The 17046-nt window shown below is 48.5% G+C and overlaps 1 protein-coding gene across 2 annotated transcripts in view; it reads right to left on the bottom strand.

Annotated features, from left to right (window-relative positions):
* Positions 1-17046, bottom strand: part of Rasgef1a (RasGEF domain family, member 1A) — an 81307-nt gene that overhangs the window by 22078 nt on the left and 42183 nt on the right. The window contains exon 1 of one of the 2 annotated variants that reach the window (XM_087657635.1): positions 3433-3520. Within the exon in view, the coding sequence (XP_087513761.1) occupies positions 3433-3450 (18 nt within the window). The 5' untranslated portion in view covers positions 3451-3520. 2 annotated transcript variants of the gene reach the window in all.

The raw sequence follows: 17046 nt of genomic DNA, 5'->3' as shown, positions 1-17046 counted from the left end.
CACATCTTTAATTCCAGCACTTGGGAGACTGAGGCAGGAGGATCAGAAGTTCCAGGTCAGCCTGGGCCACACAGTGAGACTTAAGTCACAAAAACACCAAACAAACCAACTTTCCCGGGACTGGGGTGGAAGCATGGCTCAGTGGTCAGTACAGGCCTAACATGTACAAGGCCCTGGTTTCCACTGAGAGTCAGAGACAGGGAGAGAAAGACCATCCATCTAAGCAACAAAAGGAACATAAAATGAGGGGGAAGCTTTTTACGAACCTCTACTCTGGAAAGTTTTACATGATCTGGAAGCCCTTTGAACTGGCATCTTCCTCAAAAATACAAATAATCAGAACAGACTAACCGTGTTTAGAACTTGAGTAGACCAGTAAGCACAACGCACATTAAGGAAGTTGGCGGCCACCTGAAGCTTGGGAGGACACAAAAGCAGGCCAAGAGGGCTCCTAAAATGAATTATTTTATGCCTTCGAGAATCAGAGAGTTTTGTACCATACTTAAACCACTCAAAGCCAGACAGGTGGTGTATGCCTTTGATCCCACTGCTCTGAAGGCAGATCTCTATGAGTTGAAGGTCAGCCTGGGTTCCATAGTAAACCCAGAACAGCCAGAGCTAAAAGAAGAGATGCTATGCCTACCTCCAAAACAAAAACTAACTAAACAAACAGACAAACAAATTACTTCAGCCATACGCTCCTTCAGAAAAGCTTTCCTGCTCATCCTATGAGGCCAAGAGCTCCAGAGGAGACCAGCATCTGAGGAATGGAAGTGCGAGACACCTATAGCTGGAAAATACACCAGGAAACAGCATCACATCCACGAAGCAAACTCGGTAACCCTTTACAACACAGTAGAGCCTGGCCTAGCCAGATTTATTCCAGGAACATGGGGACAAAGTGCATAAGTCAACACATCGATAGGCTCGGCAGAAACTGTCGATGGCTCAGCTGGGTACAGGAAAGCCGTGATGAAACTGTAAATCCATTCCCTGTGAGCAACTCGGCAATGAGTGTGGGACTGGGGTGAGAACGGAGAGCTGCAGGTACCACAGGGCTGATGGCAGACTTCGGGAAATGGGTCAGTACTCCCGACAGTGAGGCAAGCCCAGGATGACGACTGCCACAGGTTGCTTTGCGTCCTGGGCTTCAGTACTCACGGATACAACTGACAGGGGTGCTGTGTCCACTGTCTTCCAGCCCTAGGCACCCAAGGGCCACCACTGCCAGAGGCTAGATTCCTCAGCTGCCTCCGCTCAGGAGCACAGAGAAAAAGATCAAGGGGCTTGAGCAAAGACTTGGGCCAGCAGACAGGGGCAGGCAGCCCAGCTGAGGGGCACCAGGATGGAGTAAACCCATCAGACTTCCGTACAGTAGACTGCACAGCCCCCAGCTGCATTTCACACCACCCTTGCAGACTACAGACTCCGTGGTCTCTGCAGGGGCTAATGATGCCTCCACCCTAGACCGACCCTCAATGCCCATGGACCTATCAGCTGCAAGGCCTCTGCTGTGCCATCGAAACACACCAAATCACCTCCCTCTCATCTTCTATTGTCTCTGTTGCTAGAATCCGAACTCCCTGATTATGTTCCCTGATTGGCCCTGTCCTGGCCAGCACTATCCTTGACCCTCCCTGTGAAGCATCCAATGATGGCCTGAAGGCCCCAGGCATAGTCATCCCTCCCAAGACCCTAGGGACAATAGCCTGCCATGACAGTCTCAGGTGCTCCCAAAAGCCCAACCTCCCACACAGGTGACATTCCTTAAATGTTCCCATCCACTTAGCTCTCCCTCACTCTTCCCCAGTAGGGTCCTTATACCCACAGAACATCTCTGTGGCCTCCTCTGGCCACCCTGCCAAAGGCACAAACACCTCCCCACACTGGTAGTCAGCTCACTGGACACGAGTGTGCCACACATCCCTAGGGAGACCGGGGCAGGTCATGTAGCCCCCTGGTGGTTAGAATGATGTGTCTCACTGAGCTGGAGCACTGAGATGTCAATACAGGGCCCCTCCCTGTCTATGACCCTGCCAACCTGTTCCTCTACAAGAAGTGGGCAGCACAGCAGAGGCGACCGGGGACGGGTATTAGCAGAGGAAACAGCACCTGTGCCGTGAGCCAATGAAGTTGAGCATTGTTTTGCCTCTGCAGAACACCCAGAAGCATCCTTCCTGATGCACTCCTGTTGTGGGCTACTCCTCCATGTTCATCTTCAGTCCTTAATGTAACATGCCACGTATATCACTGCGGGGGTTCTTAACCTTCCTAATGCTGCGACCCTCTAATATGGTTCCTCCTGCTGTGCTCTGAGTCCCCAACAATAAAACTTATTTTGTTGGTACTTCATAACTATAATTTTGCTACTGTAACGAATTGTAATGTAAATATCTGATATGCAGGCTATCTGAGAGGCAGCCCCTGTGAGAGGGGCTTTAACCCAAGGGTTAAACCCATGGGTTAAGAACCAATGACTTTCTGAAACCCAGATGACTTTCTGAGCTCCACGAGGGTGTGAACTGTGGCCTGGTTAGTTCCCTGCAAACCACAGTGACAGTGCACAGCAGGTGCTTAATAAATGTGTGTTGGGTATCCTGCATCTTCAGCCCATCCGTGTTGGCCCTCCCTCTCCACCCTTCCACATCACTGCTCTGCACTGGCCTGGTCTAGGCAGGTCTGTGTACTGCTCCTGAATCGCACTGCCCACCGTGGCTCAAAAAAGGCTTCTACGAAACAGCTAGGAAGGTACAGGGATGGCTCCGGCTCAGGGTTAATTTTAGGGAAATTCTCAGCCTTCCCCACACCGGCCACTCTTTTCTTTAAACACATGACATTTGAGAATGCACAGGCACAGCCTTGCCCCCACACCTGCCTCCTCTTAACGGCTCTCACTTAAACCTCCCACATATAAACACGTCCTCTCTCCCGCCCACACATCGCACATACAAGCACACACCTCCCACATGATCAACCACTCCATCACAGACCGCCCCCACTCCAAGCACTTATGGAGTAAATAGTGGTTCTGAGCCCAGGGATGGGGAAAATTCCAGGATCGCCACTGCTCTTTACAAGTGTGCCCTGTCCGGGGCAGCCTTTGCTTTCTTCTGCTGCACCCCGACCCCACCGCCGAACACCCCCACCCCCACGCCCACCCCCAAAGATTTTCAAGTGGCGCTTTACTTCGGAGTCTCTGGTGTCAACAGAAGCTAGGAAGGCAGCAGCTGCACTTTGGGTGAGGTCCAAGTGGCGGCAGGTGTCCGGGTAGGGACAGGAGAGAGAGTTGCCCTGGCTGTCCTGGGCCAGCTCCCTACTGGCCTCGCTTTCCAAGCTCCGGAGCACAGAAACCTTAACCTTGCTGCTCTGCTGTGGTCAAGACACTGCCCTGGAGTGCTCCTAACCCGCAGTCCCGCACTGCCACAGCCCTACCTGGCGCTCCAGAAACATCCTGGCTGCGGCTCCTGCTACCTGACCGACCCTCAGGCGGTGTAGAAGCTCTCGACTACCCTCCGGGGCTGAGCCAGTGCCGCCCAAGCCCCGGGACTTCCCTCGGTGGCCTAGACACCTCCCGGCCTGGGCGGGGCTGGCGAGCCTCGTGAACAAGACCCTGGGAGGGGCACTAGCAAGGGACAGGGCGAGGCACAGTGAGGCGTTTGCACCCGCGGGGCTCATGGTTCTAGCTTTGAGGATGGCGTAAGGGTCAAGGCTCTGGGCGGGGTGGGTTGTCTGCTGGTGAAGTCCTGGGAGAGCCAGGAAGGGCTCCTGTCTCCTCCGTGGATACTGAACACTACAGAAATACCGCAGGTGCCCAAGCAGCGCTTAGTTCAAATGCCTCCCCTGCTGGGTACTCACTCCACACAGCTGTGGTCTGAAGTGTCTTTAATTCTCTGTCCTTCTATCTTCCCCAGGACACCAGGGATACAACAGCTGCTAATCTGAGTGAGAGTAAGGGGCGTGCCTGGCGCGTGGCTCGGTGGCTCAGAGGATCTACCTCACCCTAGCCCCAGCACGAGGAAAGGATCCTGCCAGATGCCTCCCACTGCTGCTCCAACTCTGAGAGTTTAGATGGCAGAGGTGGCTGAAATGAAGAACGCCTCTGGGGATCTGGCTGGGAAGGGAGAGAGAACTGGCCCAGGCTCTAGGAGTCAAAGCTGGTCACTCATGCTATACGGAGGAGCTCTCAGCTGAAACCACAGACAGGAGCAGAGGATGCCCAGGGGACTGAGACAACCCTACGACAGCACACAAGCAAGCCACGGTGCCCGATGGAGACTGATGACCCGGACTTTATCCCACACTGTCTGCTCTCTGCCCAACAGCCTGGAGAAGCGCACTTCCCTCCTGCCATCTCCCTTCCCTTCCTTCTCCATCAGCTCTCTTCTCAAAGATCTGTCAGCAGGTGACCCTCTTGGGTAGTGAGTTCTGTCTTGAGGAGCTCTGAATGCTAGGCCAATCCCTTCTCTCCTAGGAGGACACAAAGGCATGACGACATCCATGTTCTCCGGGTTCTGCCTTCCCTTACTTCTCTACCAGCTCACGCAGTAGCTGGACCTCACCTTTCTTCTCAGGGGCTTCAGAGCCCAGAGTATTCATTACCTCCTGAGGACGGGCAGGCCCCCTCTTCCAGCCCTGCATCTCCTTCCAGGGGATGCAAAGCTCACAGTGACCTCTGCTGGTGGATCCTGTCAAGACCCCACCTAGACCCTTGGGTGCTGGGCCCTTGCTAGGCTTGGGTCATTCCTTCAGATTGCTCTAACACCAAGAGGGGCAAAACTGGAGTCCTACTTCTGGGAATGCACCTATTCCTGCCTTCTTTCGCCCCGTTCCTTGACTCTGCAGGACACCTGGGTCCTAAGAGGGTGATGGCATTTCTCCCACACATGAAGTAAACAACCCAGTTTTCTACCCTCTCTGGAGCAAGCTCTTCCCTCTGCCCCTCTGAACATAACCATCTCAGGCTATAGGAGGGCACTGGTGGCTGTGGAGCCCCTTAATGTCTTTCAGTACTGTCCCAGAGTCACTTCCTGTAGCGCATACTCACAAACGTCATCAGCATTATCCGAGATCATCGGTGAAGTAGATTCCCCCAACCCCCAGAGGAAAGAGAGCCCATCTAGCCCCATCTGTGGCAAACATGGATGAAGCTGTCTTTGTCACAAGTCTGACCTCAGCATTGATATATGCAGCAATCCATATCCTTCCCAGTGTCCAGGGACTTAGGGAGACTGGCAGGCTAACCGCCAACACCTGTTAGATGTCCTGCTCAAAACTATCCCACAGCCAGGGCTTGTGGTGCCCAACGCAGCACCACTGCCCTTTCTAGGCTTAGCTCTGGAAAATAGAGAAGTGATGTGGTCTGTAGTCATCTGCTGGGGTTGTTGGAAAGGCAAACATGTGGGAGAAGATGCGCCCCTCCTTACTCCCGACAGTGAAGGCTGAACTTAACAGTCCTTGTCTATAAGAGACTACAATGAGAGTGGTTGAAAAAGGCAGGGAAGCCTGGCTCTGTGATGACAGTGACCTGGGCCATCCTCATAAGCACAGGACAAAATGCTAGGTTATAGCATTTGTCTGATCCTGCAGGTGGATGGAATCCACTGGGGCCCAAGTAAGGTCTGGGAGCTCTGGCCTTAACTTGCAATGTCTCAGTGATGATCCCGGGTTCTCAGGGTTCTGGTGCTCTGTCCCTGCTCGGACCTCAGTTCTTCTAACCTGACTTAGCATGGAGCCACTCCCCCATAGGAGTCTGTCTATATGTCATCTTCTCAATGACTTCTTCAAAAGTCACCTTGCATCTTCCCTCACACTGGGTTTCCTCCCTGAGTTACTCAGTCCAGCATTATCCAGTTATTCAGTCTGGATTACCGATCAGTAACATGGCTGTGCATAGGGCATGGGGGAATCCATCTACGGAACACATGTGTGTACACACTTGTATGTCTGCAGATACAGATGTGGCCACGGAGTTGGATATGATTGGTGGTGTGGATTTAGTGACCCTGATATGTGGATATGAACAGAAATGGATAGAGATAGGACAATGGAATATGGATAAAGATATAGATCCGCATGTGTAAAGAAAGAATTTATGGGCAAAACTAGACTTGGATAGAGAGATAAATATAGGTATGAGATATAGATGTGGTTGTGGGTATAGGCAGCACAGGCAGCACAGGGCTCAAATCCGTAATATATAAGAACTTAACGAGTCAAAAGACCCTGTTCTCGCAATGAATAAATTATGGAGAGGTACTTCACGGTAGAGCAGCAGGTTTAAGTCACCAGAGTTTATTAGTCATCGGCCAGAAAGAAACTAAAACCACACTGTGAGAGTCCCACACACCCACCAGACTGGTAAAAATGAAAAAGCAGAAAATGCCAAGTGCTGGCAAGAAGATGGCAAAACCGTCAGCTGCTGGTGGCAACATGGCCAGGGCAGCCATGTGAGGGCAAGTGAGTACCAACTGTCTTCTGGGAGCTGAGCGTACGCCCTGAGGATACAGGCTTGGCAGAAATGCTCACAGGCTGACACCTAGAGGCTCGTGAGCATTGTCTGCAATGGCTTCCAACTAAAACCAACCCTGGCACCCTCCACAGAGGACATCTCAAGACAGGCAGAACCCAGAGCACTTCATTACCATGTAGCCACCACCTCAGAAGGTCCCTAAGGGAAAACTATACACAAAGGAAGAAGGACAGTTCCAATCATAAGGCACGGGAAGGAAAAGCCCTCGCAGGAGGAGTGAACAGAGGAAGGCTAGCGATCTACCATTTCCAACGCAGTGAACTAGCAGGTAACTGGAGAGAAAGAAAATAGTAAAAATGTATCCAATCAATTGGATAAATAACCAACACGGTCACAGAGATTCAGGCTGGGAAATGGCTCCATGAACAAAGAAAGTGCTTATGAAGAAAGCACGAGAACTCAGTTCAAATCTCTGGCACTGACACGGAAGTTGAGGTAGCAGTACTTGTGGATGAAGACACCCAAAGCTGACATCCAACCCCTTTAAGTGCACACACAAATGAGTGCATTCATGTGTGTGCATGCACACGCACACACGCACACACACACATCTAATTACTGGACATACCATAATAATGCCCTTAGCTATAAATGACCCCAACACACTGATACTACAGAAATGTAGAGTAGGTGACCAGATTAAAGAGTGGGGTGGGGAATTCAACTATCTTTTGTTTTCAAAAATCACACCTCACTAGCAAAGACACCACAAACTGAGAGATACGGGGTGTAAAACCATTTGTCAAGTGAATAGTAAGAAGCTTAAAACAAACATTGTGTAGTTATTGATAGTTGATAAAGTAGACTTCAAATCAGAATTGATCAGAAGAGCTTAAAAATAAAAGGTCCTGCCAATAAAAGGAATAACTCATCAAGAAAATATAATGATAGTAATTACATATACTCCAAACCAGGCTCCCAGTTTTATAAACCACTAGTGGGCATGAAAATTAGATACACTCTGATATCATGCAAATGAATGGTTTCACCTCATCCTAGTAATCTCTAGATAGGTGTCACCCACTTGAACAGATGCATCCACATAAATTCAAAAAGAGAGGGAGGGAGACCAAATTAATAGAATTAAGTATAAAAAAAGTGGAGACTACAACAGATCCCAATGAGACCCAGAGAATAATTAAGGAATACTTTGAAAATCTATTTTTTAAACCTAAGAGAGATGGATGTATTCCTACACGCATATGATCTCATGATCTGTTTCTTAAACCAAGAGGGCATAAGACAACTTAGACAGATCCATGCTAAGCAGCCATGTTGAAGCAGTAGTAAAGGCTCCCAACACAGCAAAGCCTAGGACTGGATAAATTCACTGCTAAATTCAGAGACAGAGAGAGGGAGGGAGAGGGGGAGGGAGAGGGAGAGAAGGAGGGAGAGAGAGGGAGGGGGAGGGGGAGGGAGAGGAAGAGAAGGAGGGAGAGAGAGGGAGGGGGAGGGAGAGGGAGAGAGAGGGGGAGAGGGAGAGAAGGAGGGAGAGGAACACACACACACACACACACAGAGAGAGAGAGAGAGAGAGAGAGAGAGAGAGAGAGAGAGAGAGAGAGACTTACCAAAAACAGGTAAGTACATAACAAAAAAGAAAATGGCCACTATGAACATAGGTACAAAAGGAAGTTGTTAAATTTTTGCAAACTGAATCCAGGAACACATTAGTAAGACCATGACGGGCTCCATTCCTGAGAAGCAAGGCTGGTTCGACATTCCTGGATGAGTAAGAGGAAAGCTGTGCTCCTCATCTAATACATATAAGGACAGAAATTGCATAATCACCTCAATGCAGGAAAGGGCTTCAGTGAAGTTCTACATCCCTTTATTGTTTAAAAAAAAAAAAGGAAAGAAAGAACCCTGAAGAAATGTGGAATAGAACACACATACCTAAACCTAGCAAAGGCTATAGGTGACAAAATAAATAGGGGAAACTGAAAGCATTTCTTCTACACTCTGGAATAAATCAAGGCTGCCTGCTTCTCCCCATTTACTCAATATGATACGGAATATTGCTCAAACTCCAGTATCAACAGTCTCAAAGTGAAAACAAAAACAAACAAACAAAACCCACCTAGGAATAAATCTAGCCAAGGAGGTGATGGCATCTACACTAGAGAAAGAGACCGGAGAAGACATCAACAGATGGAAAGACCCCCCCTGTACTCTTGGATTAGAAATTAATATTTTTAAAACGGCCATATTACCAAAAGTGATCTACACAGTCAATGTATCCCCATTGGAATCTCAATTATACTTTCCCCAGTGCTAAGAAATCCCCAAATTCATATTTCCATACGGAAGACCCCAAAGAGACAAAGCAGTCCATAGCAGAAAGAGCGACACTGTAGGCAGCACAATACCTGACCTCAAACTGCACCACAGAGCCACAGTCACAAAGCCAAACCAACAGAATACAGGGTAAGGCCCAGAAATAAACACGTAGCAACAGCCCATCTACTTCTGACAAAGATATCACACAGTGGAGAAAAGCTAACGTCTCTGACAACGCTGCTGGGAGAGTGGGGTCTTGGCATGCAGGAGAGTGACAGTTCAACCTACACCCCTCAGCACACAGGAAAACCAGTCAAAAACAGATTCTGTGCCTTCGCATAAGACCTGAAACTTCGAACCTGAAAAGGGGAATAGAGGTGCAACATTTCATCATGTAGCCAAGGAGCTTTTGAAATAAAGTCTCTAATACTACAGGGAATGATCCCAAGAGTCAACAAATGAACTTGCACAATATTGGGAAGCCTTCACAAGGAGAAGGAGCCAGGGTGAAAGTATCAGGTTACAGAAAGGGGCAAAATATTTCTCAAGTATACAGTGGACAAGTGTTTGATGGACATAGAGAATATATACAGAATTGTAAAAACTGAATTCCTAGCAAAATCCCTAATTATCTCATCAATAAGTGGGCGATTGAGGTCAATAGACAACTCTCAAAAGCAATACAGGGGGTGGGGAGATGCCCAGTGCCCACTTAAGAGCCAGGTGGCACATACCTGTAACCTCAATGCTGTGCTGGCAGAGACAAGTGGGTCCTGAAGTGCACACCAGCCAGTGAGCGTCAGATTCAGTGAGAGACCCTACTCAAGGAGTAAAGTGGGCAGCATTGAGAAAGACGCCTCGTGTTGATCTCTGCTCCTGCATGCATGTGCACATACATATACATGTGCACTAGCCCACACTAACAAGTACATCAAGCACCAAAAAAATCAAACAAGGGGCTGGAGAGAGGGCACAGCGGATAAGAACGCTGGCTACTCTTACAGAGGACTCAGATTTGATTCCCAGCACCCACATGGCAGCTCATAACTGTCTGTACCTCCAATCCAAAGGGATCCAACGCCACCTTCTGGCCTCTGAGGGCACTGCATGTATGTAGTATACTACATGTATGTGGTATGCAGTCAAAACACCCATACACGCAAAATAATTTTTAAAAAATTAAGTGAAAGAAAAATCAAGTGACAGGCCTGGAGAGATGGTTCAGTGGTTAAAAGCACTTTCTGCTCTTACAGAGGACCCAGGTTCACACCCCACATGGTGGTTTACAAACAGTTCCAGGTGGTCGTCTATGGTCACCAGGCACTCACATGCAGGCAAAAGCACTCAAACACACACATAAAATTATTTAAGAATAGGAGGAGGAGGAGGAGGAGAAGGAAGAGGAAGAAGAGGAGGAAGAGGAGGAGGAAGAGGAAGAGGAGGAGGAGGAAGAAGAGGAGGAGGAGGGAATAGAGGAACAGGAAGAGGAAATCAAACAACAAATACAGGTGAGGATGTGGGAAGAGATTATGTGAGAAGTCTCTAGTGTTGTAAACTGGTACGACCACTTTGGAAATCAGTATGGAGATTTCTCAAAAAACGACTGCAGCGACCATCAGAGACGGCTGTTCCACTTTTGGAATAAATATTTGAAATATTCTATGTCAACATACCACAGAGACATCCACACATCCGTATTGCTGCTTTACTCACAGTACCCAAGAAACAGAGCCAACTTAGATATCTGTCAATAAATGATAAAGAAAATTTGACACATTACAGAATATATTTTTGTCCAACTATAAAGGTAAAGGAAGCCTGAAGAAAGTGGATAGAACTGTATATCATTATGTTAACTGGAATAAGCCAGATTCAGGAAGACATACTTCATGTTTTTCTTCACATGTGGATCCCCAAACAGAGAAAGAGAGAGAGAGAGCGCGCACATATTTGTGCATGTATGTGTGTACATGTGAGGATGTGTGTGAAAGAGAGTATGCATGAGTGTGTGAGTGTGTGTTTGCAAATGTGTGTGTCTCTGAGTGTGTGGGTGAGTGTGTGTGAGAGAGTGTGTGTGTTTTCATACGAGGGTTTACATGTGTGGAGACTGATCTCAGTGCCAGGCATTATTTCTTGGGTGCAGTCCACTTCGGTTTTGAGTCAGGGTCTCTCACAGATTAGACCAGGCCGGCTGGCCAGTGAGCCCCTCGGAGATCCTCAATGCCATGTTACAAGCACATATCACATTGCCCAAGGCCCTCTTTTTTATTTTTTAAGAATGTCATACATTAATATATATTTACATAATTCACATCCCTTCCTCTTCCCCTCCAGCTCCCCCAAGTCCCCCCAAGTTCATGACCCTTTCTCTATTATTGTCACTCACACTGAGTTGGGTGTGGTGATACGTGCTTATAACACATCACATATTAGCATTGTTCGTTTGTACTTATGTTTAAGGCTGCCCGCTTTGGGCTGGATTGGGGTTGGAGAGTCCATCACAGAGCTTGTCCCTAGAGGAAACTGATTCTCTTTCTCTCAGCAGTGTTGGTTGTCTGTGGTGCATCATGGTGAGGTGGGCCTTGTGAAATTCTCCGCATCCATGTTGGCATGTTGACTGCTGTGGTTGTCATGCAGGCCTTGTTTGGGCAACCAAATCATTGGCTTTCATGGGTACAGCGTCCTGTAGAAGAGATGAGCTGGTGTCCTGGTCCCCAGGCACTTAAAATCTTTCCATCCTCTCCTCTGTGATGTTCCCTGAGACTTATGTGTAGGAGTCGAAATGTAAATGTACCAATTGGAGCTGGGGACACACACACACACACACACACACACACACACACCGTCACCTGTGCTCTGCATTTTAACAAGCTGTGGATGCTGTAATTGTCTCCATCTTCTGAGGATAGGAAGCTTTTTTGATGAAGGGTGAGACTTAGTCTGGTTGGGCAGGTGCACAAGCTTCATGATCCTAGGGGGACCAGGACTGCACGGACAGCTACAAAATCCTTGAGGACTTCCATTCCTTCCTGTTTGGGCCAGGGACTTGCTATGCAGCCAGGACAGCTTGTGACTCTTGACTCTCCTCCTCCAGCCTCCTGAGTTCAGGCATTACAGTCTGTGCACTGAGCCTAGGTCTAACAATTCTTTACACACTAAAACTACCCAAAAATGTAAATAAAGGAGAAAGCCAGCCATGGTGGCCCATCACAGCTGTGAGTCTTTAGGACTTCAGGCTAGGCAGTGTTTCCTTTATGACACCCAAACCATAAGTAACCAACCAAACAAACAACAACAATAAAACAGGTAAGTTGGACCTTATCTCAAAAGACACTATTTAGAAATTGTCCAAGGCATGCATGGTGGCATGTGTCTGTAATTCCAGCACTCTGTGGCTAAGGCAAGAGAATGATGGGCTTGAGGCCATCCTTAGATGCACAGTGAAATCCTGTTGAAAGAAAGAAAGAAAGAAAGAAAGAAAGAAAGAAAGAAAGAAAGAAAGAAAGAAAGGGAGAAAGAAAGAGTAAGGGAGGGAGGGAGGAAGAGAGGGACAGAAGGAAGAGAAGGAGGGAGGGAGGTAGAGAGAGAGAGAGAGAGAGAGAGAGAGAATGGAAAAGAATGTGTGCATACCCCAAATGCCGTAAAGCTCTAATATCCGGAATATAAAAAGAACTCTTAGAACTCAATGACGGAGCCTAGGTGTCCAACGACAGAAGAACAGATTTTTTTAATGCACATATGTACACAGCGGATTGTTTTCAGTCATAAAGAAAAAGGAAGTCACTTGGTTTGCAGGAAAATGGATGCAACTGAAGAAATCGTATTGAGCTAATTAAGCCAATCCCAGAGAAACAAATACACTCTCTGTTGTTTGTTGTTTCTAGATTTTGTATAGCGACACAAAATCCTGTGTGTGCATATGGCATAAAGTAGAAACAAAAACCACCCAGGGAACAAAGGGAGCTATAGGAAGGCCAGAGGATACTCTATATAAGCAATATATACCTGTGTGGAATGCCCTTGTATGACACAATACCATGTACAATAAATATGCACAGTGGAAGCTTTTAATTATATTAAAAATAATTTAATGATAGACATCATAATTAAAAATGGGAAACAGCTGAAAATATATTTCTCCAAATAGGGTACACTCATGCTTGGTAAACGCATGAAATTGTTGAGTAAAGTTAATTGCCGGGAAAGTACAGAACCAAACCACAATGAGGCAGTAGCTCACACCACTGAGACAGGTATTGTCAAGAGACGGATACGGATGGCGCTGACACTCACAGTGCTGGCGAAGACTCGAGGTTGTGCAGTTGCTTTGCAAAACAGACCGCCAGTTCTTTACACCGCTAAACGGTTATTACAGGACTTGGCAAGTCCATGTCTACATATATATCCAAGACATTTGAGCACATGCCCACACAAACACTTGTGTACAGATGGTGGGAGCTGCTGGGTATGAGAACGGGCGGTGGCTGCTCATGGAGACAGGCTTTCGTTTTTATAATGAAAGTGTCCTGGAGTGTGGTGATGATTCCGCAGCCTGTAGATAGCCTGAAAGTCACTGGTTTAGCCATTTAAAAGACTTACGCTATACAAGTCGGGATCTGAATCCATTGATGGCTGACAGTGCACTCCCAGGATGGGACCCAAGCCCCTCCCTTCTCCATAGACCAATAGTTGGCAGGGGACTGCTGCAGACTTAATCTCCATTTATTTAATGGTGAATGAGAGCCAGACATTCTTCTTTCTTAAAATGTTTCTCCAAGGGCCTCACCTTTATTCAACTGGCTTGTGGAGGTGTTGTTGTCGTTGTTGTTGTTGTTGTTGTTGTTGTTGTTGTGTTGTTGTTGTTGTTGTTGTTGTTGTTGTTGTGGCTGCTGCTGCTGCTTTTCCTCACCCATTCGGTCATTATCTACCTAGTTAGTATAGGTGGGCTTGGACTGTTTCAAGTAGTGGTAAGAAGCATAAATATGAACACGCAAGTCCTGGTCATGAGGCTAACCTGGTTTAAAGAAGACGTAAATACTAAGTAACATATTCCGCAGTGGGCAGGGAATGCTACAGAGAAAGAGAGTAGGCAGGATGGGTCGGGAGCCCTGTTTATGCAGACGGGTTTAAAGGCATATCTGCCAGGAGCAACCTTTGTAGGAAACGTCTCTGCAAAAGCCTTGGGCAGGAGCACGGTGGTCTATAAAGGACCAGTGAGGAGGCCAATGTTGCTGGAGCGGAGCTGGGGAGCTCAGAGAGGAGAACGGTTCCTGGTGAGGCTTCGGGGACAGGAAATGGGTTTGTAGAGATTTCCTGAATTACGGTGGTACGCAGTACGAATCGTCCATAAACTCCCAGTGAACACACAAACCCAAGCTCACTGCCAAACTCTCTCTATATCACAGTTGTCAGGTTCCCTGAACTGGGGGTCACCCACAGTTCATGGGATTTGGGGCCACTAAGTAAAATGAGGGTGGGTGATTTGAACGTAAACATTGCAACACAGCCTGGCAACTCGGATGGCTACAACTCACAGGCAGGGCGTGTTAGCGTTTTTTTTTGTCTAAGCTCCACCCCACAGTTACCTGGCAACAGCCAGGTATGCCTCACTCACCATAAAAGGAGCTGCTCAACCCCTCCTCTCTCTTGCTCTTTTTGTTTCTGTTCTGTCCTTTTGCCCTCTTTCTCTCTCCCCATTCCCTTCCCCACTTCTCTCCACATTGCCTCAAGGAAGACACTAGGAATAAGAGGCCATGGCCACTGACCTCCAAGTGTACCCTCCTTTTAGGTTCCAGCCAAATCACATGATAGTCACGTGTGAGGAGCATTCTTTTACAATGAAGAACACAGACCTGTGTGACAGATCACAGCAAAGGACAGGGTTCCCCATCAAACCTCTTCTGGTGGATTTGACCCCATCAGAATGCTACACACTTTTGCTAAGAATGGCACTTCATTCACATGTACACCCCAAGTTTGCTTTCTACAAAAGGAATTTTGGAAAGAAAAGGTTTATTTGGCTTACATGAACCTATCATGACAAACCATCCAGGGATAACAGGGCAGGCACCCAAGCCTCGAACCTGAGGCAGGGATTGAAGCAGAGGCCATGGAGGAATGCTGCTTATTGGCTTGCTCCCATGGCTTACTCAGCCTGCTTTTTTATCCACCCCAGGACTACCTGCCCAACAATGGCATCGCCCAGAGTGGGCTGGGTCTTTTCACATCAATCATTAATCAAGAAGATGTCCCACAGACGTGCTTACAGGCCAATCTGAGGGGCCTTTTCTCGATTGAGGTTCCCTCTTTCCAGACGATCCTCACTTGTGTCAAGTTGACAAAAACTAGCAAGTCTATCATCCTGGGAAGAGCCAACTACTGGTGAGTCACAATGGGATTAGGCCATGAGTCTACGGAGGGCTAGGAGATGTGCGAGATGGAGAGACCCCAGGTATAGCCTTGTCAGGGTCAGGCAGTTGGTCAGGGTCTACCCTGTTGGGAAGGTGCCCTTCTCTCCACCCCTCCCCCCATTCCTAGGGTGCTGCCAGCCATCTCTCCAGAGTAGTAAAAAGGACTAATGACCTTTGCACCTCTTGTAAAGAAGTCTCAGAACCTGTGACCTTACACGAGTGACATCTGGCAGGCCCACACTGTCCCATTATATTCAGAAATACCCAAAATAGCACTCCACTCTACACTAAGTTTCTGAAGCCTTCAGCACCTCAGGAATGTATGCTGTCCTCAAGCACACAGCAAGATAGGGAACCGTCCAAGCCCTGCATAGCCAACATAGAATGAGTATGTCAGTGTCTACCCACGGCTCTGGCCGACTGGGATTATCACCAGTGGGCCAGCTCTATGTCACTCAGAAAGAACTTTCTGGGGGGTCCATGGCTTGTGGCATCCACGGAGTCGAGGACAAAGGATACTCCTGGAGCTTTGCGGGTCTCCATCCCAAAAACTGACACAGCCACCAAGGTCCTTAGCCAGGTGACGATGCTCCCGGGAACATGCTAATATGCAGGTTCAATGTATATTTTTAAAACAAGTTTATTCGGTGCTCTCTGCAGGTGCAGCCCCCGAGGGAGACAGCACAGAGCCTGTAGCAGGGTCTCACAGGGTAAAGGAGTCAGCGAAAGTCTTTAGCCTCTTTTGGAAAATGTAGCTTGGTGCTGTGCACCTAAGAGACCCAGCACAGCTGCCAGGCAGGAATCCCCCCCCACCCCACCCCACCCCCCCCACCCCCCGCCATTGTTAAGACTGTGTCCTGGAGGGAGGGAGCCAGTCTTCAACCCAGTGTAGTTGGCGCACTCACGGATTTCCTGGTTCCCAGTTGGCAGGGCTGATTTGCCAAAGATCCCTCCGTAAGTACCAGGCCAGGAGGGAATGGCTGAGAAGGCACCAGAAACCCAGGAATGCCCCAGAAGAGGTATGGTGGGGGCCGATTTGTAGATCTTCTGTACCACCCTACTGAGAAGCATCCCTGTGCATCTGGCATTAGGTTCCTGCTATTCCTTGTCATCCTCCCTGCAGTGAGGGGTCTGCATGCAGCCTGCCTGGGCCAGCAACACCACCCCAATGCCAGAAAGGGCCTGCTTGCCATTCTGCAAATTCGCCTGCTACCAGGAGTGCTCCAGGAAGTACCATTTCTGCAGCAGCCCCGGTGCCTTCCAGAACACACGAGAAAATAAAGCCACGTACACTGGCTGAGTCACCTTTGGATTCCAGCTAAGTGAGACACTGGCGTGTGAAGGATGCAGACAACTGTGAGGACCGCTGGAGCCTGCGGCCAGCTCCCATGCATCCACAGGGGTCAGGGGATCACACTGCCCTCTAGTTGTGGGGGCTCTGTGCAGGTAGTGAGGATGCTCAATGTGGGAGCTGGTGTAAGGCAATGGTCGGCCCGGGATCCCCAGACCAAGTTCTCAGCACAAAGGACATGTATTTGCCCCAGAGGAGGAAGAAATGACGGGGGATAGAAGATGAGGGAGAAGGAGAAGGGAACAAGGTATCCGTCCTTGGAGGACAAAGGGACTGCCTCCGGACAGAGAGGAGACAGATGCAGCCCGTGGGCAAATGCAGTTTTTAGACGTAAAGGGGGAACCTGTGAGAGGATGAGGTGTTTCGCTTTCACTGAACGTGTTAATTAGATGGACCAAAGGGGCCTTTAAATTGCTGGACTTCGGTACTTTTAAAGCTGGACCTTGGTAATCAGGCTCAGGAGAAGGAAGGGGCCA

This window comes from Rattus norvegicus, chromosome 4 (genome assembly GCF_021556685.1).
Source record: "Rattus norvegicus strain SHRSP/BbbUtx chromosome 4, alternate assembly SHRSP_T2T, whole genome shotgun sequence".
Lineage (NCBI taxonomy): Eukaryota > Metazoa > Chordata > Mammalia > Rodentia > Muridae > Rattus > Rattus norvegicus.
Note: the sequence above shows the minus strand (reverse complement) of the source record. Positions and strands in the feature narration are given on the sequence as shown.